The 25,795-nt window shown below is 45.9% G+C and overlaps 1 protein-coding gene across 1 annotated transcript; it reads right to left on the bottom strand.

The window, feature by feature from the left end:
• Positions 1-144: 144 nt before the first annotated feature.
• On the bottom strand, positions 145-25,173 carry ANAPC5 (anaphase promoting complex subunit 5). Its single transcript, XM_087705510.1, is given in 18 exon segments — positions 145-1,186; positions 2,530-2,692; positions 2,953-3,100; positions 3,539-3,646; positions 5,957-6,078; positions 7,579-7,653; positions 8,884-9,019; positions 11,535-11,716; positions 13,274-13,363; positions 14,587-14,668; positions 17,004-17,194; positions 17,956-17,997; positions 17,999-18,058; positions 19,587-19,653; positions 21,930-22,125; positions 22,426-22,535; positions 22,921-23,000; positions 24,936-25,173. Coding segments are annotated over 18 exon segments (2,271 nt in total). The 5' UTR covers positions 25,140-25,173; the 3' UTR covers positions 145-971.
• Between the last annotated feature and the right edge of the window lie 622 nt (positions 25,174-25,795).

Genomic DNA, 25,795 nt, shown 5'->3' with positions numbered 1-25,795 from the left:
CTTTTTCCCCCCAACCCTTGGTAAAATAAATTCCATGTTGGATAATCTTCTACATCCTCTTAATTCTCATTGTCAATCTATCCATTTCTGCACAATTTAGTATCTTATTTCTTCATCTCGCATTATATCTTCATTTTCCCTCCCAGTATTAGGCAAAAATGATCCTCGCTGCTGTTAGGGCATGTAGTATTAAATACATACTTTTCTTGTCAGGTTTTTCTGATATTGTAACTAATCAAAACTATTCAGGTTTATAATCTGCAAGTTTCCCTATAATCTTTTCTAACCACCGTATCGTTGTCCAAATTTTTTTTATTTTACTTTGGCACACCTCCACCACAAATGATAAAATGTGCCCATTTTTAAACATTTCGAACATTTGCTAGACGTATTTTTAGACGTTTTAACTAACCTAGCAACTGGCTCGTATTTATGACGGTTGCAATGTCTCGGGTCACGTGATTTCCTTTGGCGGCCTTCCGACAAGCAATTTTGACGGGGAAGCCGGATTCACTCACACAACGGCGTGAGTTCCTTAACAGCTGCAGTGATTCGCTTAACAACATTGGGAAGAAACGTCGTAAAAAACCCCCTCACTTGACAAATTTCTCGCCCAGCAAAAGAAACATTGAGCTGAATTGTGGTCTCTTAAGCCGAGGATTATCTCCCGCGGTTCGCAAGTGGCAAAGACGTGGACTGGGAGTCCGTGGCAAGAAAGCCACCGTTCACCAGGATGGGTCAGGGGGCCTCGACCGGCAAGAACAGACAAGGCAAGCGTGACAGGCATCTGAACACAGGCACCGCCCACAGACCAATTTATTGGCATTTCCAAAGACTGAACACGACACGGGGTGGGAGACCCATAAGAACGAGGGGAGGGAGACCCGCAGAAGGACGGATTCACGGATCTCGTTCCAGTTTAGCGGCTCAGCTGGCCTTCGCCAAGGACTGGATCCCTTTGCTCAGAGGCCTCACTTAAAAGTGCTGACCAGAGGGACCCCTCGGGCAGGGAATTCCAGGTGGAGCTGCCGGAAGAGCATGGCACACTGGTTTCTCTCTTGGGTCTTACCCAGGCTGTGGAAGAGCCTGGCTTGGAGATACAGGACATCCCGCAGCTGCTCTTTGCAGTCCACTTTTGCAAAATAGGTCTTGGCTTCATTCAAGTTCAGGATGGCGGCTTCCAGGGCTGCAGGAGAGACGAAGGAAGGAAGGAAGGAAGGAAAGGAAAGAAGGAAGGAAGGGAGGAGAAAAGAGAGAGAAAAGACAGAGAGACAGAGAAAGGAAGGAAGAAGAGAGGAGAGGAGAAAAGAGACAGAGAGACAGAGAAAGAAAGGAAGGAAGGAAGGGAGAAGAGAGGATAGGAGAAAAGACAGAGAGACAGAGAAAGGAAGGAAGGAAGAAGGGAGGAGAGGAGAAAAGAGACAGAGAGACAGAGAAAGAAAGGAAGAAGGAAGGAAGAGAGGAGAAAAGACAGAGAGACAGAGAAAGAAAGGAAGAAGAGAGGAGAGGAGAAAAGAGACAGAGAGACAGAGAAAGAAAGGAAGGAAAGAAGGAAGGAAGAAGAGAGGAGAAAAGAAAGAGACAGAAAAAGGAAGGAAGAAAGGAAGAAAGAGAGGAGAGAGAAAAGAGACAGCAAGATAGAGAAAGAAAAGGAGAGAGAGGAGAGAGAGGAGAGAAAGAAAAAAGAAAGGAAGGAAGAAAGGAGAGGAGAGAAAAAGACAGAGAGACAGAGAAAGGAAGAAGGAAGGAAGAGAGGAGAAAAGACAGAGAGACAGAGAAAGAAAGGAAGAAGAGAGGAGAGGAGAAAAGAGACAGAGAGACAGAGAAAGAAAGGAAGGAAAGAAGGAAGGAAGAAGAGAGGAGAAAAGAAAGAGACAGAAAAAGGAAGGAAGAAAGGAAGAAAGAGAGGAGAGAGAAAAGAGACAGCAAGATAGAGAAAGAAAAGGAGAGAGAGGAGAGAGAGGAGAGAAAGAAAAAAGAAAGGAAGGAAGAAAGGAGAGGAGAGAAAAAGACAGAGAGACAGAGAAAGAAAGAAGGAAGGAAGGAAAGAAAGAAAGAAAGAAAGAAAGAAAGAAAGAAAGAAAGAAAGAAAGAAAGAAAGAAAGAAAGAAAGAAAGAAAGAAAGAAAGAAAGAAAGAAGAAAGAAAGAAAGAAAGAAAGAGGTTAAAACCACCGAACTTAAAAAACTGGGGAGGTTGTGAGTTCTACAGTCCCACCCTCGCCACGAAAGACACCTGGGTGAGTGGAGCCAGTCCCTCCCTCTTCGCCCTACAAAAGAGGCAATGGCAACCCTCCAGGAATTAGTCCTGGCCAGTGGCAGGAGTCGACACTGACGCGAAGGCCCAAAGGCCCAAAAGGGGGTGGGGTGGGGGGTGAGTGGGAATAGGGAAACTGAGGAAGAGGCTACCAATGGCTACTCGCTGTCGCTCCTTCTGAAGCCCCTTGGCAAGCCTGCCGTTTGGCCCAAGACCAACCCCGACGTTCCCCCCCCCCCGAGACCTTCCACGGACGTCCGCGGTTCTCGATTACCTTCGGCCTTCTTGGTGGGGTCATAAGAGGCCGCAGAGGCCACCTGGCACTTGGCCACCAAAAACATGGCGGCGCCTTTGTCCAGCACGGCTCCGTGGGCCAAGATGGGCTCTATGGCCATGTGGAGGATGCTGAGCGCTTGCTCCGGGATCCCGAGGATCAGCTGGGAAAGAAGCAAAGACAACGGCAACCGTCACCCCTGGAGGAGAAACCATTTATTCGCCGGTGCACAACAGGGGCACACAATGAGAAGCGCAACTTCTACCTCTCTTGCTTAGCTTGGCTCCCAGTGGGGGCGAACCCGTTTTAAAAGAATCTGAGCGTGCGGGAGGCGGGAAGGTGGACCCCCGCACACCTTCTGCCCCGGGCAACAGACTTTCCAGCAGAGAAGAGAAAACGGAAGAAAGGGGGTCGAACGGGCACCTGGGCAAAAGCCAAATTGAGGATGGTTTCCGAAGCCAAGTACTGCAGGCGGAACTCCCTCGCCAGAGCCAGGGCCTGCAGCAGGATGGGCAAAGCGATGGTGTGGCACAGGGCCTGCCAATACAGCTCGGCAACCGACAGCAGGACGCTGAACCCAAAAGAAAGAGAAAAGAGGAATTAGAAGTCAGTGACGGCTAACCTTTTTCTGCTCGGGTGCCGAAATCGCCCGCCCACCCCCATAATGCAATGTGCCCCCCCCTCCACGCATGCACGCAACATCCACCTCTCCACGCCCCATTTTGAAACCTCCTGGGACCAAAAATGGGGTGGAAAGGGGGTGGGGAGGGCACCGCACACCTGTACTCTAAGGCAGTGTTTCTCAACCTTGGCAACTTGAAGTCCTGTGGACTTCAACTCCCAGAATCCCCCAGCCAGCATAGCTGGCTGGGGAATTCTGGGAGTTGAAGTCCACAGGACTTCAAGTTGCCAAGGTTGAGAAACACTGCTCTAAGGTGCTGAAGAGAGCACAGGTAGAGCCCAGAAAAAAACCCACCGAGTTTTGGCAAGGAACGGCGTCTCTTCTTACCTGATGACCATCTCGGTGTTTTTGGTTTTATGGCAATGGCTCAAGAGCTTCTCCAGGAGTTTGTGGGCCTTGGACATCTGGTTCTGGGCTCTGAGTAGAGTTGCCTTCCTGAAAAACCAGTCGATGGGCCCTTCACTTGTATCGTTTGACTCCTTTGCTATTGTTATGTTTACATCTCTTCTCATCATCCCCCCCCCCATCCCCCTGTTTTATTTATTCAAATTTGTCAACAAGCACAAAGAAACAAGAAGGAAAAACACATGAAAAAATGATTTAAATTGTTTAAAGTTAGTTCAGCAAGAAGAAGCCAAGGTCAATGTAGAATGTTATTAATTTCTTTATTTTATTTTTTTTTCTCAATAGATTTTAGACTGTGTTTGTTAGAAATCCATATATATGTGGGCGACAAGGAGAACAGCAGGGACTTAAAATGGGGAAAGTGAACATGGGTATTGTAATAGATCCCTGAACTTTGCAATGAGAAGATGTGGCTTAGAGACCTAACAATGAGGAAGGAAAGAAAAAGTTGGGCTGTGAATGACTGTCACCGCGGGGGGGGAGGGGGTGTTGTATGTTTAAAACAGTATTTGTATCTGTATGTTTTACGCTTAAAAAAAAAATGTATAACTAATGAATGCCGATACAAAAGGCTGTATATTTACTTTATATTGTTATGTATGATTTGTCTTTCTTATGTTGTTGTATTTTTCTTTCTGTTTTTTAAAGGTAATAATGTTTAATAAAAATTATATTTTTTTTAAAAAAAGAAAGAAATCCATACCGTGTACGGGTTCTGGGAAGTCGGGGGGGGGAGGGGTTGGGGGGGGGAGGGAGGGGTATATATTAGGCTAGACAAGAATTTGGTGGTAAACTAGAATTATTTTGACATACAGAAAATTGTACTTTGATGCCTTACTGATTGAGGCATGATGAAATGTTTGTCTTAAAAGAAATAAAACTTTTGAACTCTCAAAAGATAAAAAAAAATGGCACGGATAAACGGATCTAAATAAGTAAAACGTAGCCATAAACAACATAAAAAGGGTCCGTATCGATGGGGGAAAGTAGGACAGGGACGGTAAGCACGCTGGTGCGCTTATGCACGCCCCCTTTACGGACCTCTTCAGAAACGCATAAGGTCCACGGTAGACAGCTTAAGGCTGGGGTCACCAATCTGCGGCTCTGGAGCCGCATGTGGCTCTTCCATCTGTCTGCTGCGGCTCCCTTTTGCCGGTCGGCTCCACAATTGATCGGACTTTCAATTAGGACAGGTTAGAGGACACTGTGCTAGGAGGGGACACTATGGTGGGGGAACCCGGACTTCCGGTCAGCTCCAGAATTGATAGGACTTTCAATTAGGACAGGTTAGAGGACACTGTGCTAGGAGGAGACTCTATGGTGGGGGAACCGGACTTCCGGTCGGCTCCAGAATTGATCGGACTTTCAATTAGGACAGGTTAGAGGACGCTGTGCTAGGAGGAGACTCTATGGTGGGGGAACCGGACTTCCGGTCGGCTCCAGAATTGATAGGACTTTCAATTAGGACAGGTTAGAGGACGCTGTGCTAGGAGGGGACACTATGGTGGGGGAACCGGACTTCCGGTCGGCTCCAGAATTGATAGGACTTTCAATTAGGACAGGTTAGAGGACGCTGTGCTAGGAGGGGACTCTATGGTGGGGGAACCGGACTTCCGGTCGGCTCCAGAATTGAATGTGTGGGGGGGGGGGGGCGCTTCTGATTAGGGCCTTTGTGGCTCTTTGAGTGTTTTAAGTTTGCTGACCCCCCCCCCCCTGGCTTAAGGTAAAGGGAGTTAGAGGAACTAACAACAGGATGGGGGTAAGGTTTTCCACACATTTGCTACTCTATTGCTGAACTCCTTTTAGCATAGTCTTTATTGTCATTGTACAAAGTAAACACAGTGACATTTTATCTGCAATCAAGGTTAGAACGGATTGCATGCAGTTTGTTAGCTGTTGACAGCCCTGGTGTTACTGCAGTTGAAGTCAACGCAGCCATTAAACAGCATTAGGAGTCATTAATTATTGTTGCAAGCCGCCCGGAGGAGCCCCACCATGAAGCAGGAGGCAAATAAAATAAACAATATTTTGTTCGTAGCAGGAACGAAGCATCCGGGAGAAAAATCAACGCACGGGCGAGCGAGAAACGGACACATTTTTCCACGCAGTCCTCAACTCACGATTTCTTTAACGACCATTCAGAGTTACGACAGCCTGGGAAAAACGTACTTCGTGGCCCGCCGAGCACTTCCAGCCGTCATCGAAAGCTGCCTCAACCTCCCTGTGATTCACCTGACTGCAGGTGTGGTTGGGAACCGGCTCACGGGTACGACTCGAAAGCAGCGAGAAACAGAATTCGCGGGTATTCGCTTTTGCCCTTGGCGGCTCTCTCTCTCTCACCTGTAAACCCCCTCGCAGCTGTCCAGAGCGGTGATCCCAGCCACCAGCGAGTCGGCCACGTGGTAGCGTCCGTCGTTCATGGCGCGATCGAACTGGATTTTCTGATCAAACAGCATCCACAGCTGCGCAAGAGGATTGGGCAAGATTGAGAAAGGAGTGGATTTTGACGTCTGGGTGAAGCCTGCAACAACCCACCCTTATTGTTGCCTGCATCCGGTTTGCCTCCATCCAAGGTGGCGCAGTGGTTAAATGCAGCACTGCAGGCTACTGCTAGATCAGCAGTTCAGCGGTTCAAATCCCACCGGCTCAGGGTTGACTCAGCCTTCCATCCTTCCGAGGTGGGTAAAATGAGGACCTGGATTGTTGTTGGGGGCAATATGCTGACTCTGTAAACCGCTTAGAGAGGGCTGAAAGCCCTATGAAGCGGTATATAAGTCTAACTGCTATTGCTATTGCAATCTATCTATCTATCTATCTATCTATCTATCTATCTATCTATCTATCTATCTATCTATCTCTGTCTATCTGTCTGTCTATCTATCTATCTATCTATCTATCTATCTCTATCTATCTATCTATCTTTCTATCTATCTACCTACCTACCTATCTATCTATCATCTATCTATCTATCTATCTATCTCTGTCTATCTGTCTGTCTGTCTGTCTGTCTGTCTATCTATCTATCTCTATCTATCTATCTATCTTTCTATCTCTATCTATCTATCTATCTATCTATCTATCTATCTATCTATCTATCTAATCTATCTATCTTTCTATCTCTATCTATCTATCTATCTTTCTATCTATCTATCTATCTATCTATCTTTCTATCTCTATCTATCTATCTATCTATCTATCTTTCTTTCTATCTATCTATCTATCTATCTATCTATCTATCTATCTATCTATCTATCATCTATCTATCTGTCTGTCTGTCTGTCTGTCTGTCTGTCTGTCTATCTATCTATCTATCTATCTATCTATCTCTGTCTATCTGTCTGTCTGTCTGTCTATCTATCTATCTATCTATCTATCTATCTATCTATCTATCTATCTATCTCTATCTATCTTTCTATCTATCTATCATCTATCTATCTATCTATCTATCTATCTATCTATCTATCTATCTATCTATCTATCTATCTATCTATCTATCTATCTATCTATCGGATTGTTGGGGGCGATATGCTGACTCTGTAAACCGCTTAGAGAGGGCTGAAAGCCCTATGAAGCGGTATATAAGTCTACTGCTATTGCTATTATGTGGCATCCCAGAGGTGTTGGGACTCCCATCATCCTCCGCGTTGGCAACGGACCATGTCGCCCCAGGATTATGGGTTTTGCCATCCCAACACATCCCCGAACGGAGCAGGTTAGGTTAGTCTGGTTAACGCATTAATATAGCTTGGGTTTAGACTTAAAAATCTTTTCAATGTTCTTTGTAGCTCACGTTTAACATTATTTTTGTCTGACAAAATCCAGACCTGGATTTATTTAGAAGCATTTCCGGAAACCAGCGAGACGTTAATAATTCAACTCACGGGATTTTGAAGGCCAACGCATAAATAAATCAAAATCAGAAATAGCATTCTCCCTTCTCGGGGTTTAGTGCTGAAGGTCACCTGGGCATGCTGGCTGTTGGTGGGAAATCTCTCCTTAAGATGCTTCAGGATCTCGGAGGCCGCGGTGAAATAACCCTGATGTATAAAAAGTGAGAGATTGGGAAGAAGAGTAGAAATTCATGTCCAGGCTAAGAGACTATCGTGCCTCAGTTCCAAAAATAAAAAAAATATACAATGCGAAGAAGGGCTTTTTAGTTATTCATTCATTCATTTTACATGGTCACCCATCTCACTTTTATGTGACTCTAGATAAAAAGGTAAAGGCACACCTGTGCTAGTCGTTTCTGACTCTAGAGGGCGGTGCTCATCCCCGTTTCAAAGCTGAAGAGCCAGCGCTGTCCGAAGACGCCTCCGTGGTCATGTGGCCAGCATGACTCAACGCCAAAGGCACATGGAACGCTGTTCCCTTCCCACCAAAGGTGGCTCCTATTTTCCTACTTGCATTTTTAACCTGCTTTCGAACTGCTAGGTTGGCAGAAGCTGGGACGAGTCACGGGAGCTGACTCTGTTACGCGGCGCTAGGGATTCGAATTGCCGAACCGCCGACCTTTCTGATCGACAAGCTCGAAGTCTTAGCCCCTGAGCCACTGCGTCCCTAGGTAGCTTACCATGAAATACTTCCTGAAAAATGATTTAATATATGATCAGCTACATGATCAGCTACAAGAGCCGAGGTGAGGCAGTGGTTAGAGTGCTGTACTGCAGGCCACTTCAGCTGACTGCTAGTTCAGCAGTTCAGCGGTTCAAATCTCACCGGCTCAAGGTTGACTCAGCCTTCCATCCTTCCGAGGTGGGTGAAATGAGGACCCAGGTTGTGGGGGCAATATGCTGATTCTGTAAACCGCTTAGAGAGGGCTGAAAGCCCTATGAAGCGGTATATAAGTCTAACTGCTATTGCTATTGCTATTGAATAAAAGCTGTGTTATTCTAGATACTTTCAAAAGCCTCGTTCTGGAGCAAGAGATGGCTCTGTTTTAGGGCACCATGGATCGCTTAGGCGAGATGCTGAGCTGTCACATAAAGAGGTTCTCCCAAGCAGAGGTTGTACGAACACCTGCCGACGTGTGGCCTGGGGAATTCTGGGAATTGAAGTCCGCACAAGGTTGGAAAACACCGCTCTCCTAGTGCCTGTCAGTAGAGCGGGAAAGCAGGGGCGTATCCGGATGAGACAGATGGGGTGGGACTCAGGGTGATTCCCAAAAAAATTCATTTCTTCAGCCTCAAGGAGGGCGCATGCCAGGACTATCGCGAGGACCGTACAAGACGGCCGCGGGGAATCTCGGCACACAGCAACGCGCCACCCACCTGCTCGGCGTGCAGCTCAGCCAAGTGGCACAGCACCACGGCGAAGGACTCGGTGTTGTTTTGCTGAACGCCCACGTTCACGGCCTCCAGGCTGTTCATGCTCAAGAGCATCTGGGCCTGCTGAAGCGCCATTGTGCTAGGGAGAGAGAGAGGGGGGGGGAAACTTAGATGGGCAGAGAATAACAGCCTTGGCACCTGGCCCGTTTTCTTTTATTCCATTCTGAACAGAGGCTCTCAGTACCTTGGAAAAAAACAACAACACTACGCCATTCAAGGGCTTAATTCCGCGGTGGCCATTATGGAAATCAGTGCAATGTATTCTGCACCTTCCCCCCCACCCCCTCGTTTGCAGGTGTGCCAGGTCATATTCAGCTCCTTGGATTTGCTAAGCTAAATGTTGTATCCTGTTGGCCGCCGGCCCTTCCTCACGCAGCCGAATCGGAGGAGGAGGGACAGCATCGAGTCAGCCTGAGAGGGGGAAGAGGGAATGGAGCTGGCAGGGAGAGAGAGAGAGAGACAGAAGCGGAGCCTGGGCTGTCCATCAGCCCTCAAGTGGAGACAGCCAACAGTTCTGGAGGTGGCTGATGAGGAAGAGGAGGGACAGCTGGGTTCAGTGCCTGACGCATGGATGCGTAGAAGGCACTGAGGAGAGGAGAGCAGTGGAAATCTATGGGCCGGTCCTTGGGATGTAAGAGCCACTGCTGCTAGCAGTGGGTACTTGAGAGACCGCCTGCTGCCAATTACCTCCAATAGACTGATTAGATCCCACAGATTAGGCCTCCTCCGAATTCCATCCGCCAGCCAATGCCGGCTGGCGACTACCCGGAGGAGAGCCTTCTCTGTGGCTGCTCCGACCCTCTGGAACGAGCTCCCCGTGGAGATTCGAACCCTCACCACCCTCCAGGCCTTCCGCAAAGCCCTTAAAACCTGGCTGTTCCGACAGGCCTGGGGCTAAAGAGCTTTTGCCCCCCTCCCCCTCGAATGGTATGGTTGTTGTGTGCTTTTAAATTGTGTATTGTTTTGTTTGTCTTTTTTATCCCTTATCTGTATCCCCTTCCCTGACTTGGATTGTGAGCCGCCCTGAGTCCCCTTCAGGGAAAGGGCAGCATATAAATGCAATAAATTCAATTCAATTCAAAGTCCCACTCTAGTTCTGGGGATAAAAGGCAGGAAGTGGAGATAAATAGATGTGGCAGAGGAGAGGAGAACAGTGGAAATCTATGGGCCGGTCCTTGGGATGGAAGAGCCACTGCTGCTAGCAAAGTCCCACCCTAGTTCCGGGGATAAAAGGCAGGAAGTGGAGATAAATAGATGTGGCAGAGGAGAGGAGAACAGTGGAAATCTATGGGCCGGTCCTTGGGATGGAAGAGCCATTGCTGCTAGCAAAGTCCCACCCTAGTTCCGGGGATAAAAGGCAGGAAGTGGAGATAAATAGATGTGGCAGAGGAGAGGAGAACAGTGGAAATCTATGGGTCGGTCCTTGGGATGTAAGAGCCACTGCTGCTAGCAAAGTCCCACCCTAGTTCTGGGGATAAAAGGCAGGAAGTGGAGATAAATAGATGTGGCAGAGGAGAGGAGAGCAGTGGAAATCTATGGGCCGGGCCTTGGCATGTAAGAGCCACTGCTGCTAGCAAAGTCCCACCCTAGTTCTGGGGATAAAAGGCAGGAAGTGGAGATAAATAGATGTGGCAGAAGAGAGGAGAACAGTGGAAATCTATGGGCCGGTCCTTGGGATGGAAGAGCCACTGCTGCTAGCAAAGTCCCACCCGAGCCCTGGGGATAAAAGGCAGGGGTCTGTGTGTGTGTGGAGATGAATGGAGGTGCCAGACAACTATTCATCTCCCTGCCGGACGGGCTTATTAGCCTGCGGTGAGACAGAAACTTTTTCCTGGGGCTGCCGGCGCGCCTAATAAAGGAATCATTGATTTAACCACAGAGGGCTTGTTGTGTTTGGGAACACTAAAGATGGACTTTTGTGCTCTGAATTTTAATTCAGAGGAATCTAATTACCGCATTTTTCGGAGTATAAGGCACACCTTTTTCCCTCAAAAAAGAGGCTGAAAATCTGGGTGCGTCTTATACATAGAATACAGCATTTTTTGCCTCCTGAAACCCCGCCCCTTCACCAAAATGGCTGTGCATAGCCTTTAGGAGGCTGTCAAGAGTGCTCCTGGGGGCTGGGGAGGGCAGAAATGATCAAAAAATGGGCTGGTTTTTTGCTAACCCCCCCCCCCCCCCGCAGCACTCTATAAGCCTCCTAAAGGCTATCCATGCCCTTTTTTTTTTGACAAAAAACGGGCCCATTTTTGCAAAAAATAGGCCATTTTTTGCTCATTTTTGGTCCCATCTCCACCCCCGCAGGAGAACTCTATAAGCCTCCTAAGGGCTATTTATGCCTTTTTTTTTTTTTGAAAAAAACAAAACAGGCCCGTTTTCACGAAAAACAGGCCGTTTTTGGGAGGTTTGTTTGCAGAGTGCAAAAACTTTTTTGGGGGTATTTCCTCTTCAAAACCTTGGTGCGTCTTATACTCAGAAAAATGCGGTAATAATATCAGCTTCCTGACGGTTTCAGAATGGAAGGTTTTCTAAGCTTCCAAAGAATCCCTAATGCCAACTCGGACCTCCCCCCCCCTGACCGAGGCTGGACGTACCTGCGTCCGTACAGCCTCCAAATGGCCGTCTTCTGGGCGAGGCTAATATCAATCAGTTCGGACAAGCTGTGCTTCCAGTGTAAGAGGTCGGAGTCTTTCAGAGCATCCATTAGCTTGTTGGCCGTCTTCCCTGCCAAAGCTCTTTGCTGGACCAAGGACTGGATCCCCAGAGAGGCCAAATACTAGGAAAGGAAGGGGTTTTAAAAGAGGAAGCCGTTACTAACCCAAGCGGGAGAGAGAAGGGCCAAGTACTCTGTTTCTCCGAAAATAAGACCTCCCCGGATAAGAAGCCCAATCGGGGCTTTTGAGCGCATAAATATATTGCAACACAGCAGCAGCCACGAGATGACCACGCTCGCTGCCTCCTGCACCTCAACAATAATAAGACCTCCCCGAAAATAAGGTCAAGCGTTTATTTCAGGGGTCAAAAGAAAAAAAGCCTGTCTTATTTTTGGGGAAACACGGTAGGTAGGTAGGTAGGTAGGTAGGTAGGTAGGTAGGTAGGTAGGTAGGTAGGTAGGTAGGTAGATAGATAGATGATAGATAGATAGATGACAGAGAGATTGATATAGATGATAGATAGATAGATAGATATAGATAGATGGATAGACAGACAGACGGATATAGAAATAAATATAGATGATGGATAGAGATAAAGAGATGACAGATAGATAGATAGATAGATAGATAGATAGATAGATAGATAGATAGATAGATAGATAGATAGATAGATGGATGACAGAGATAGATATAGATGATAGATAGATAGACAGACAGACAGACGGATATAGAAATATAGATGATGGATAGAGATAAAGAGATGACAGAAAAATAGATAGATAGATGACAGAGAGATAGATATAGATGATAGATTGATAGATAGATAGACAGACAGACAGACAGACAGATGGATATAAAAATAAATATAGATATGGATAGAGATAGAGATAAAGAGATGACAGACGATAGATAGATAGATAGATAGATAGATAGATAGATAGATAGATAGATAGATAGAGATAGAGACAGACAGACGGATATAGAAATATAGATGATGGATAGAGATAAAGAGATGACAGACAGATAGATAGATAGATAGATAGATAGATAGATAGATAGATAGATAGATAGATAGATAGATAGATAGATGACAGAGAGATAGATGATAGATAGAAAAAGATAGACAGACAGATGGATATAGAAATAAATATAGATGATGGATAGAGATAAAGAGATGAGGGATAGATAGATAGATGACAGAGAGATAGATAGATGACAGAGAGATAGATAGATATAGATAGATAGATAAACCGACAGACAGACGGATATAGAAATAAATATAGAGATAGAGATAAAGAGATGACAAGAGAGATAGATAGATATGATAGATAGCTAGACAGGTAAATAGATAGATAGACAGACACGGTTTCCCCCAAAATAAGACCTCCCCAGATAATGAGCCCAATTGGGCTGTTGAATGCATGCTCTAAAATCAGCCCTTCCCCGAAAATCTTGCAACACAGCAGCAGCCAGGAGGTGACCATGCTCGCCGCCTCCTGCACCTCAAAAATAATAAGACCCTCCCCGAAAATTAGCCCAGGTGCTTATTTCGGGGCTCAAAAGAAAATAAGACCCTGTCTTTCCTCTTTTCGGGGAAACACGGTAGGGAAAAGTGACTTTAAAAAGAAAAGAAATTGACCAAGTGGAAAAAGAAAATGGACCAAGGGATCGGCACGTACTGGTAATCCAAAATACACGGCTTTCTTCACAGAGTGCTCAAGAAGGATGCAGCTATCCGACCTTTTCTGTTCCAGGATGTGCAGCCAGCTCTGGGGGGAAAAAAGGAGAGAAATAGGATTTGTTACAGAGAACCGAGAAGTCCCTTTGGCTCAGAAGTCTGGGCTCTGTGAACGCCCCGGTATTAAGAATCTCAGAGTCAGCATCCTTGCATGCTGCCCGACTTGCCTTCCATTAAAAAATGGAAATGATTCCGTGAAAGGAAGATCAAGCGGCCAATTCCGCCCCCTCCCCACACGCACACTTTTCAAAGCTGGATCAAAACCGGTCAAGACTTGCAGCGTTCGGCCTCTGTGATCCTATCTATCTCTCTGTCATCCATCTATCTATCTATCTATTTATCTATCTATCTATCTGTCATCTCTTTATCTCTATCCATATCTATATTTCTATATCCGTCTGTCTATATGTCTATCTATCTATCATCTATATCTATCTATCTCTCTGTCATCTCTTTATCTCTATCCATCATCTATATTTATTTCTATATTTATTTCTATATCCGTCTGTCTGTCAGTCTATATCTATCATCTATCTATCTATCTATCTATCCATCCATCCATCCATCTATCTCTCTGTCATCTCTTTATCTCTATCCATCATCTATATTTATTTCTATATTTATTTCTATATCCGTCTGTCTGTCAGTCTATATCTATCATCTATCTATCTATCTATCTATCTATCTATCTATCTATCTATCTATCTATCCATCCATCCATCCATCTATCTCTCTGTCATCTCTTTATCTCTATCCATCATCTATATTTATTTCTATATTTATTTCTATATCCGTCTGTCTGTCAGTCTATATCTATCATCTATCTATCTATCTATCTATCTATCTATCTATCTATCTATCTATCTATCTATCTATCCATCCATCCATCCATCCATCCATCCATCTATCTCTCTGTCATCTCTTTATCTCTATCCATCATCTATATTTATTTCTATATTTATTTCTATATCCGTCTGTCTGTCAGTCTATATCTATCATCTATCTATCTATCTATCTATCTATCTATCTATCTATCTATCTTTCTATCTATCTATCCATCCATCTATCTCTCTGTCATCTCTTTATCTCTATCCATCATCTATATTTATTTCTATATCTGTCTGTCTGTCAGTCTATCTATCTATATCTATCATCTAGAATCCTCCGATTCACGGCAGCGGCTACCTAGGCTCAAAGCGCCGTATCGGAACGGGGAGTAAGGAGGATCCCGGATCTTCTGCTAGGAAGCCTTACCAAGCAATGCTGGAGGCAAACGTGGTCGTTGGATTCCTGGGCAATCCGGATGGCTTCCTGCAGGGCCAGCTCAGCCTGGTGGCTGCAACCAGAGAGGGAAGACGGATGTAGTTAAGGCTCGAATAATATTTACACCCTTAAGAATATACAGGTAGTCCTTCACTTATGACGATCCGAAATTACATCCCTGGAGAAAGTGACTTGTAACCATTTTCCCGCCCTTAACGACCATTACAGCATCCCTACGGTCACATGATCAAAATTGAGGTGCCTGGTAACCGAGTCATATTTATGACGGGCTGCAGTATCTCAGGCTCAGGTGATTCCCCTTCTGCACTGAGTTATTATAAATATAATGTAGATGTCAGGCCTGCAGCCATCTTTTCTTTTGGGTCTCTGGCCTGCCACACTTTCCATTATTCTACTATGCAATTTCTATGGTGGGAAAATGGGACTGTACGGAGTTAGATGCTATGTAGCCATAACAACATTCTTTCCAGAAAGCCAAGGTCATCCTTTGTCTCTGCACCTGACCGGAACTGGATGGGTGGAAGCTGCCAGCGTGGCAGTGGGAGATGGGACTATGTGATGGACTTGTGGGTGTGGGGGCAAGATCATGAACTTTCAACTGGGCGGGAAGCTTTCAGATTTGTGTTTCCCCAGATGTGCCAACATGGCTCTCTTCATCAATTGGGACTTTAAGCAATACTTGGCCTTGGACTTTATTTTTGGATGCTATTTGGAACCCTGACAATAGAAGCAGCTACTAAGGAGTTGCTACAGGCTGGCAAGTCAACCTAGTTTTCTTAGGGGACATGTAGAAATTCAATTTTCTTTGGAGGACAAAATAAAGAACATTTTACTATTTATATTGGTGTTTGTTTTTGCCTAGGGGTTATTAGATATATTCGACCCAAATCCCAACCCACGGCTGAGAAGATAGAGAAATCACAGAGGCAGGAAAGTTTCCTTGCTTGCTTCTGTTTCAGTTTAATAAAATTTGTATGCTGCCCACTCCCACTGGGACTCTGGGTGGCTCACAAGCAAGACAAAAGCATTTTAAAAATTTAAGAAAAGATACAATTATTAAAATTAACACACCATTCATTCTGTCTAAGTGGGGCTGGATATTAATCAACAGCCCCAGGCCTGCCGGAACAGCCAGGTCTTGGTGGCTTTATGGAAGGCTGGGAGAGTAGTAAAGATCCGGATCTCTACGGGGAGATCGTTCCACAGGGCCGGTGCAGCTACAGAGAAGGCCCTCCCTCGGGGGGCCGCCAGCCGGCATTGTCCGGTCGATGGCACCCGGAGGAGGCCCAACCTGTGCGATCTTATTGGTCGTTGGGAGGTGAATGGCAGGAGGCGGTCTCTCAGGTAGCCAGGTCCAATACCATGTAGGGCTTTAAAAGTAACGACTAGCACCTTGAAGCGCGTCCGGAGACCGATAGGAAGCCAGTGCAGCTCGTGGAGGATAGGTGTAACATGGGTGTATCTAGGTACACCCGATATCGCTCGCGCGGCTGCCCTTGAAGAGTGTTCGAAGACTCCAATTAGTCCAGAATGCAGCCGCGCAAGCGATTGTGGTGCACCAAGGTACACCCACATTACACCTATCCTCCGTGAGCTGCACTGGCTACCCATTAGTCTCCGAATCCGCTTCAAGGTGCTGGTCGCTACCTATAAAGCCCTACATGGCATCGGACCTGGGTACCTGAGAGACCGCCTCCTGCCGATTACCTCTCTCAGACCAATTAGATCGCACAGGTTGGGTATCTTCCGGATTCCATCTGCCAGCCAATGTCGGCTGGCAACTCCCCGGGGAGAGCCTTCTCTGTCGCAGCTCCGGCCCTCTGGAACGAGCTCCCTGTTGAGATCCGGACCCTTACTACCCTCCCGGCCTTCCGCAAAGCCACCAAGTCCTGGCTGTTCCAGCAGGCTGGAGGGAGCTGAGAAGCATCTACCTCCACAGAAATTGTGAATGTTGGTTTTGTTTTTAATATGTTGTCTTTGTCTTGTTCCCCCCTTTCCCTTGTCTTTTGTGAGCCGCCCGGAGTCCTCCGGGAGTGGGCGGCATACAAGACAAATAAATAAATAAATAAATTCTGGACCAACTGCAGTCTCCGAACACTCTTCAGGGGCAGCCCCATGTAGAGCGCGTTACAGTAATCCAGTCTTGAGGTGACGAGGGAGTGAGTGACCATTCGAAGTGCCTCCCGGTCCAGGTAGGGCCGCAACTGGTGCACCAGGCGAACCTGGGCAAAGGCCCCCCTGGTCACAGCTGACAAGTGGTGTTCTAAGGTCAGCTGTGGATCCAGGAGGACACCCAGATTGCGGGCCCTCTCCGAGGGGTGTATAATTTCACACACACCCCCCAGGCTAACAGGTGGAATTCTGAAAGTCGATTGAAAACAACTCACTAGTGACCAAAGCGGCAATGCAACGCAGCCAAATTAAGAGCCGCGTATCTGAGGCTTCGCCCGTAACCTTCGTCCCCATTGCTTTTGCTTTCTGCCCCGGTGAGAATCAAGCGGTCGAAGTAGTGAAGGAGGCTGTGCGTTGAGCTGAAGACGTCTTGGACTCGAAGGCTGTTTAAGTAGCTCAGGTAATGCTGGATAGAAACAAACCGGGTTTGTATAAACTGCCAGAGCCATATATGAGAATGCTGGCTTGGCACTAAATAATCGTGTTCTTAATTACGCGGTGGCTCAGGGGCTAAGACGCTGCGCTTGTCGATCAGAAAGGTCAGCAGTTCGGCGGTTCAAATCCCCAGCGCTGCGTAATGGGAGTGAGCTCCCGTGATTTGTCCCAGCTTCTGCAACCGAGCAGTTTGAAAGCAGGTAAAAAGTGCAAGTAGAAAAATAGGAACCACCTTTGGTGGGAAGGGAACAGGGTTCCGTGCGCCTTTGGCGTTGAGTCATGCCGGCCACATGACCACGGAGACGTCTTGGGACAGCGCTGGCTCTTCGGCTTTGAAACGGAGATGAGCACTGCCCCTAGAGTCGGGAACGACTAGCACAGATGTGCGAGGGGAACCTTTACCTTAATCACAAGTATATGGGATAATAGGGTGGGTTCTCATATGACATTCAATCCCAGACTACGGTTTACAAACCATGGCGGGATTGACACCTCATGCAAACTGACTGCAACAAAAAATGGCCGTAAAATTGGACATGACCCGCTTAACGACAGATTTTCCAGGCCCAGTTATGGTTCTAAATTGAGGACTACATGGATCAGAACCACCAACTGTATCAATTGGGAGCTCTTGAGTCTGCCTTGCCTGCCTGATGTTCATGCTGCTAGCCCAGCGCAGTGGGATACACCCGATAAGGCAGGATTTAAGAAAACAAATTTAACCTCACTTACCGCTTCAGCAAAATCCGGGTTAAATTTTAACAAGTTGTTCAACTTCCTTTTGTAAGGATGCTGGAGAAAGGGCTTTGGTCTCATCGTTTTTCAACAAAGATGCCTAGAATTAAAAAACAAAAACTTTTGTTTCTGGTAAAGAGATGTAAATTTTCTGGGACAATCTAAATTAAACCTTCCCGTATCAACACCGCTAAAAAAACTTTGCATATATCGCGTTCTGCAACTTTAACAACTTGAAGTTGTGTGGATGTTATGCTGGCTTTGGGGGGGGGGGGGGATTCTGGGAGTTGAAGACCGCACTTCTTCAAGCTGCCAATTGAGACAGCATCTCTCTCTCCCTCCCTCCCTCCCTCTCTCTCTTTCCTTTCCTCCCTCCCTCCCTCTCTCTCTCTCTCAGTGTGACTGTCCTGGCATTTCATCCCCCATAGAATCCAAAGTGAAAGACAAATAGCAATAGCAATAGCAGTAGACTTATCTACCGCTTCATAGGCCTTTCAGGTCTCTCTAAGCGGTTTACAGAGAGTCAGCATATTGCCCCCAACAATCTGGGTCCTCATTTTACCCACCTCGGAAGGATGGAAGGCTGAGTCAACCCTGAGCCGGTGAGATTTGAACCGCTGACCTTGCTGATCTAGCAGTAGCCTGCAGTGCTGCTTTTAACCACTGCGCCACCTTGGCTCATAACTCATAACATAAATAACATATATACTACTTACACATTGCTAATCTTATACAATTATTTTTGATTAACGTATTCATTCTAATACATACTGTATATAATATCTCATTTCAACTCTACTTAGCCTAATTTTTTCGTGTTCCGATTCCACCTCATGTTTCCAGCCATTGACAAAATATATTCCATGTGTCATAATATTCTGCCTCTCCTTTGTTTTTTTTAATTCTAACGTTAGTCTATCCATTTCTGCACAAGTTAATATCTTCCTTATTATCTCCTTTTCTGAAGGGGTATTTTCTTTTTTTCCATTTGCTGTGCATACACCATTCTCACTGCTGTTAGGATGTGAAGTACATTGACCCTTTACTATAGCCTTCTGTTATAATACCTAATAAAAAAAAAATCTAGCTTGAATTTTATATGTTGTCCAACCGTTTTTTTCTAGCCACATCTGAATTTGTAACCAAAGTCGCCGTGCTGTTTTACAGGCCCACCACATGTGCTAGTGTGTGCCTGATGACTTGTTCCATTTCCAACATTTTGGGGATGTGTTGCTGAACATTTTAGCCAACCTTGCCGGTGCCGGCGGGGGGAGGGGGGGAGAGGGGATATGCCACCTGTAGAACATTTTATAAAGATTGGACTATTGGCAAAAGCTCTGGGACGAAATCGGGAAATTGACATTAGCCACATCATATAAAGACCTCCTTAAGTTGCATCTGCTTCTTACGCAGTCAACTGCGGATATTCTTTTAGGGAGATAATAGGAAATCTGTTAAATAAAACACTTTGCCCTTTTGGAAGTACAGGTCTATCCAGATTCTAGTCCTCAAGTTGTAGAATCTCTTCCATGTCCACTGTTTTATCTTCCCATATATTAAGTATGCTGCGATGGGAAGTTGAACGGGCCAAAATACTCAGTTTGTCTTGAGCTTACCAATCAACATACCTGTTGGGAGAGGAAGTATTCTGCTTGCTTCTGTGAGAGGGGCCCGTTGCAGGATATCTCTTCCTCCCTTCAAAGAGAGAAACCATCGTGACATTCCTCCAGAAAATTAGAAGACCCAAAAGTACAGGAGCAAAGACAGCAGTTCGTTTCGAAAAAGGGAAAAAACCCAGAACAGAGACCCTCAGATGTCACACTAGAGCATTGGTCGTCTGCAGAAAAATTATTTGCATTTTTAATATTGCACTAAATCAGTTGTCTTCAAATTACGGGCCCTGGGACAGATACGTGCAATGAACGCTTGTGTTGTTGCAGAGAGTCTCCCCCTTCGGGGTCTTTTTGTGGGGGTCGAAGGGGGCAGAAATTCCAACTTGGGGTCTGCTTCGGCCTGCTGGTGGGGGGCTTTGGGCGAAGGCTGGAGGGAAGAGCCGCTGGTGGGGAAGAGCCGGAGGGCCTCGTTCCAGTGGGGCTGCATCCTGGCCTGGAACTGGCTGAACCATCTCAGCCCACTGAGCCTCCAGGCGCCGGCACCTGGCCTTGCCACTCCCGCAGGCCTTCCCTCTGCTTGGAAAAACCATGCTCCTAGTCCTCAGTGAGGAGCTTCTGCTGAGCCTCCTTCTCAGTCAGATCCAATTTGAACTGAGCCAGCTGTTTTGTCAACTCTTTTTCCTGGTGGCTGCTTAGCTCCAGCAACTGATTCCTGTTGGGGCCCTAAGGAGCCCGGGCGGGCAGGCAAGGAGTGGCGAGTAGAGGCTGGCGAGGCGCCCCTTGATGTGAGTGACATCGGGTTGGCCACGCCCACCCAGTCACATGACTACCTAGCCACGCCCACCCCACCTGTCATTAGGCAGATCATATTAGTGGTCCGCTGGATTTAAAATTATGAATTTCGTGGTCCCTGAGGTCCGAAAGGTTAGTGACTCCTGCATTAGAGGCTGAAATTTTTCACAGTCATCATTAGCTAAGGTGCTCTGAGAACCTGAAACCTATTTTGGTAGGCACAGAAAAAGCTTTAGCAGCTGTACACATGACATAATTATGAGTACCCTTTTGCCCAAATGTAGACAACAATTTCGGAACTTTTCATCAAATTTATCCAAATGTTTGGACTGGCCACATACAGGGAATCTTGAGATCACTCCTAGCTTTTATTCAGTAACCAAAATCAAGATATACTTAATTATAATAGTGTCCATAGTTTTTCCCCTCCTCCCTTATATAAACGAGTTCTTAACAACTGGCTGTTCCCCCAGTTTTGGTTAGAGGGGATTACACTCCTTGTGTGTGTTTTGGTTTATTTGATAGTTGTTGGCTTTCTTTGTGCTTTCAACATTATGTACAATTCAGTTTCAGTTTATTGGTATTTGTATGCCGCCCACTCCCAGAGGACTCTGGGCGGCTTACAGAAACAAGGGAATTAAAAATTAAAAATAGAAATAAATCATTTTAAAATTACGCAACATACATTTAAAATGGGGCTGGGTGCTGATCAACAGCCCCAGGCCTGCCGGAACAGTCAGGTCTTAGTGGCTGAAGAGTAGTGAGGGTCCGGATCTCTACGGGGAGATCGTTCCATAGGGCCGGGGCAGCAACAGAGAAGGCCCTCCCCCGGGGGGGGTCGCCAGCCAACATTGATCCGCCGATGGTACCCGGAGGAGGCCCAATCTGTGTGATCTAATCGGTCTTTGGGAGGTAAATGGCAGGAGGCGGTCTCTCAGGTAGCCGGTTCCACCACAAATGCGCGTACGAGAAAAGCGCGTGTGACTAAAGCGCGGTGACAAAACCGCACCGTCAAAACTGCGGAGACGAATGAGCGCTGAAGCGCGCTGACAACAGCGCGCCGACAGAAGGGCGCTGTAACATAACCCTAAAAATAACCCTAAACCTAACCCTAAACCTTACCTTAACTTAAATTGCGCTTCTGTCGGTGCGCTGTTGTCGGTGCGCTGTTGTCGGCGCGCTGTTGACATCGCGGTTTTAGCGCCGCGGTTTTGTCAGCGCGCTTTTGACGTTCGCGGTTATGTCGTGCCACGAGGTAGCCAGGTCCTAAATCATGTAGGGCTTTAAAAGTAACGACTAGCACCTTGAAGTGTATCCGGAGACCAATGGGAAGCCAGTGCAGCTCGTGGAGGATAGGTGTAACATGGGTGTATCTAGGTACACCCATTATCGCTCGCGCGGCTGCATTCTGGACCAACTGCAGTCTTCGAACACTCTTCAGGGGCAGCCCCATGTAGAGCGCGTTACAGTAATCCAGTCAATATCTTCTTATTGTTTAATCAGCTGGTCAGAGTCCTCACAGATTGAGGCTGAATATGGATTTCCTCAAAACGAATAAATAATAACCTGAATGGCCCGTCAAGTTCTTTTCTCTCCATTTCCTCGTCTGGTTCTCCGCCGCGTGTCAGCTCCATTTCGTTCTCATCACCCCTGCCTTTCTTCTCTTCGTTTTGGAAGAACTGCTGGAGAGCCGTGTAAAGCTTGTAGACTTGGCTGAATGAGAGCTTATTATAGGCCAGGATCATGTGGCGCAGAAACAAGCCTGCAGAGGCAAGGAGGAGGCTGTTATTGTGGACTTGGCCCATCTCCTGCCTTAGCAGCTTGACAATGCAATACAGTCAAACCTCTTCATCTTCCCCCGGTTTTGTAATACCCATTTCCACCACAACAGGGAGCATTTAACAAATGGCGAAACATTTTTTTAGCGCCAAAAAGATTTTGGAAATCCATAAAAATTAACTAAGTTGGGTTTGGGTGCTGAAGCAAACCAGCTTAGGCGGTTACATTTTAACCAAGGAGTGAAGATTCAAAATGTAAAATAACGAAGATTTTTTTTTTTTACCCACAACACTTGTTTTGTGAACTTCTGGTTCGGTTCCACTGAACGAGTCTGAAAGATCGTCAAAGAATTGTTCCATATCTTTCAATTCACCTTCTGCCATCATTTTAATCCTGTTAAGTGAGGCCAACAGAGGATGCTACAATATTCTGTACACAAAGGACACGAACTAAATATAGTTCCTCTAAAAGATGAATGTAACTAAATAATTATTTTGAAATCAGAACTGAAATTGTAGCACCAACCCTCCCACACCCCCAAAAAGGATGAACAAACTTCTTCATCCAAATTAATTCAGGAAATCATATTTTGGGAACTCTGAGTTAATGGATCCAAAGAAGCATTTTCAAACTTGTAAAACAAACTTCCTTTTCAGAGACAGTACCTAAAATCTGGAGAAATGTATTAAAGTTACATCTTTCAAAGCACATTTAACCCCACTAATAAGTCTTGGTAAGCAAACTGGAATATGCAAAAAGAGGAAAAAAACACATTTACCTTGTTTGAACAAAATTTGCTATTTCGGGGCAGCATTCATCAATAGCTTGATTCAAACGGGACAGTGTCATATCAGGACCCTAAATAAAGAAGTAACACTAACCGTTAGAATGGCCGTGATCACACAATCCATTAACTCGGAGTTCACAAAATATGATTTCCTGAATTAATCCCATTGATGCATACATACAGCATATGGAACCATAAAAATAAACTTTGGATGAATGTGCCCAATTCATTCAAACAACCACAATTTAGTTCAATATCTGTGCAAACATAACCAGATTTCTACATGTGCAGGGATAAGCTACACCATTCTAGCCATTTGTCTTAACCAGAAAGACTATACTCATTTTGGTCCTGTCACCATTTTATATTTTGCATTTATATAAAATATAAACATCGTGTATTTATATACTGTTTGCTGGTTGTTAAACACTTTCCTTTTTCTCCTTCTTTTGGATTTTTTATTCTTCTCATCAGCTGCCCAGAGTACACTATTTTCCAAATTAAAAATTCGTAAGTAAATTAAATTTACAACTTATTTATTGAAGTAAATAGAAATAAATGAAACCCTGCCTGGCCACAAGACCCCGCCTCGCCTTCAAAGTCCCAAATGAGATAGGGAAAGTTGTTCAAGCCATATTCTCATTGTGGTCTTTTTCACCGTTTATTTTATTGTTCTATTATTTTGCTTCTGTTTTTTCTTAAAGCTTTTGACCTTTTTACATTTAAATTAATAATTTTGCCCTTTCTACTTCCTGCATTTCTGTCAGGAGATGACACTTCTATAAAAACAGAGTTGGAAAGGACCTTGGAAGTCTTCTAGTTCAACCTCCTGCTTAGGCAGGATACCCTACACAACTTCAGACAAATGGTTATTCAACATCTTCTTAAAGACTTCCAGTGTTGGAGCATTCACAACCTCTGCAGGCAACTTCTGTTCCACTGATTAATTGTTCTCACTGTCAGGAAATTTCTCCTGAGTTCTAAGTTGCTTCTCCTTGATTAGTTTCCACCCATTGCTTCTTGTTTGGAGAATAGTTTGACTCCCTCTTCTTTGGGGCAGCCCCTGAGATATCAGAACACTGCTATCATGTCTCCCCTAGTCTTTCTTTTCATTAAACTAGACATAGCCAGTTCCTGCAACCGTTCTTCATATGTTTTAAGTTGCTTCTCTCCTTGATTAATTTCCACCCATTGCTTCTTGTCCTGCCCTCAGGTGCTTTGGAGAATAGTTTGACTCCCTCTTCTTTGTGGCAGCCCCTGAGATATTGGAAGACTGCTATCATGTCTCCCCTAGTCCTTCTTTTCATTAAACTAGACATACCCAGTTCCTGTAACCGTTCTTCATATGTTTTAGCCTCCAGACCCCTAATCCTCTTTGTTGCTCTTCTCTGCACTCTTTCTAGAGTCTCCACATCTTTTCTACATCGTGGCGACCAAAACTGGATGCCGTATTCCAAGTGTGGCCTTACCAAGGCATTATAAAGTGGTGTTAACCCTTCACGTGATCTTGATTCTATCCCTCTGTTGATGCAGCCTAGAACTGTGTTGTCTTTTTTGGCAACTGCTGGCTCCTATTTAAACGATTGTCCACTAGGACTCCAAGATCCCTCTCACAGTTACTACTATTGAGCAAGGTTCCTTCTGTACTGTACCTGTGCATTTTGTTTTTCTTGCCTAAATGTAGAACCTGCCTTTTTTTTCCACCCTTGGATTTCATTTTGTTAGATAGCGCCCAATGTTCAGGTCTGTCAAGATCCTTCTGTATCTTAAGCCTGTCTTCTGGAGCGTTAGCTATTCCTGCCAGCTTGCTGTACATTTTGTTCATTTCTTTCTTCTTATTGTGTGTAAGCCGCCTAGAGTAACCCCCTCCCCGCCCCCCAGGCGACATAGGCGGCAAATAAATGTAATAAATAACGTGCCCCCTTCTCCACACAATAAAAAGGCCCCAAAGGGATGGAGGCCTCACCCTTTCTCCCCTCCAGCTCCCACCCACCCACCCACCCAACCTGCAAGAGAGGCAACAGAAGCCGGTTGAGACGCCGCCTGTCCAGCAGGCTGAGTTGCGGCCCGGCGTGGCCCAGCTCCCGGATCAGCACCAGCAGGGCCATCTTGTAGGGGGTGACCCAGTCCTTGATGCCGAAGACGTTGGCGTGCACCACGCCGTTGGTCATCATGGGGTTGAAGTAGAGGCTCTCGTGGACGCTGGCCATGGCTCCGTCCGCGGCGCCGCGATGGGGGACCGCATACGGAGGCGCACCCGCAGCCGTCACCCGGGGCAACCGCCGCTGCGTCGCGGAGCAGCCAATCGCCGGCGCCGAAGGGAGCGCGCCTGAGCAGGGCCTGAGCCAATGAGAGCGAAGCTTGGGGTGTGTGTATCACGGTTCCTAGTAGGGGCGGAAACAAAAGTCAGGGTGCCGAGAGTTCCGCTGGGCTTAAAAGAAATAGGGCGGAAATTGCAGAATAATAAGAATTGGAAGGGATTCTTGGAGGCCTTCTAGTCCACCCCCTTGCCACAAGCAGGAGACCCTATTCCATTCCAGACAAGTGGAATGTCAGAGGAAAAGCTTCAGTGTTCTAGATTGCAAATATTTAGGTTTTTAATTATTATTTCTACACTCTTTTCTGTTCTGTGCGAAATATTGGGTGATGATCTAAATAACAACACTGATAGTGCTACCTAATATAATAACGAAATGTTTGCAAGCAAACTACCAAACTCAGAGATAGCAGGAATCCCACAGTTCTACTTTGAAGTACAAATAGTCTCTTCCCCTGGAGAAACTTGCGTCCTTTTCCAAATATGTTCATACAAGACTGTTAACTTTTTAATCATTCTCACATCATATCCCACCACTTGCTTGGTATA

This window comes from Thamnophis sirtalis, unplaced genomic scaffold (assembly GCF_051295495.1).
Source record: "Thamnophis sirtalis isolate CommonGarterSnake01/CBP01778 unplaced genomic scaffold, rThaSir2_p1.2 scaffold_2, whole genome shotgun sequence".
Taxonomy (NCBI): Eukaryota; Metazoa; Chordata; class Lepidosauria; order Squamata; family Natricidae; genus Thamnophis; species Thamnophis sirtalis.
Note: the sequence above shows the minus strand (reverse complement) of the source record. Positions and strands in the feature narration are given on the sequence as shown.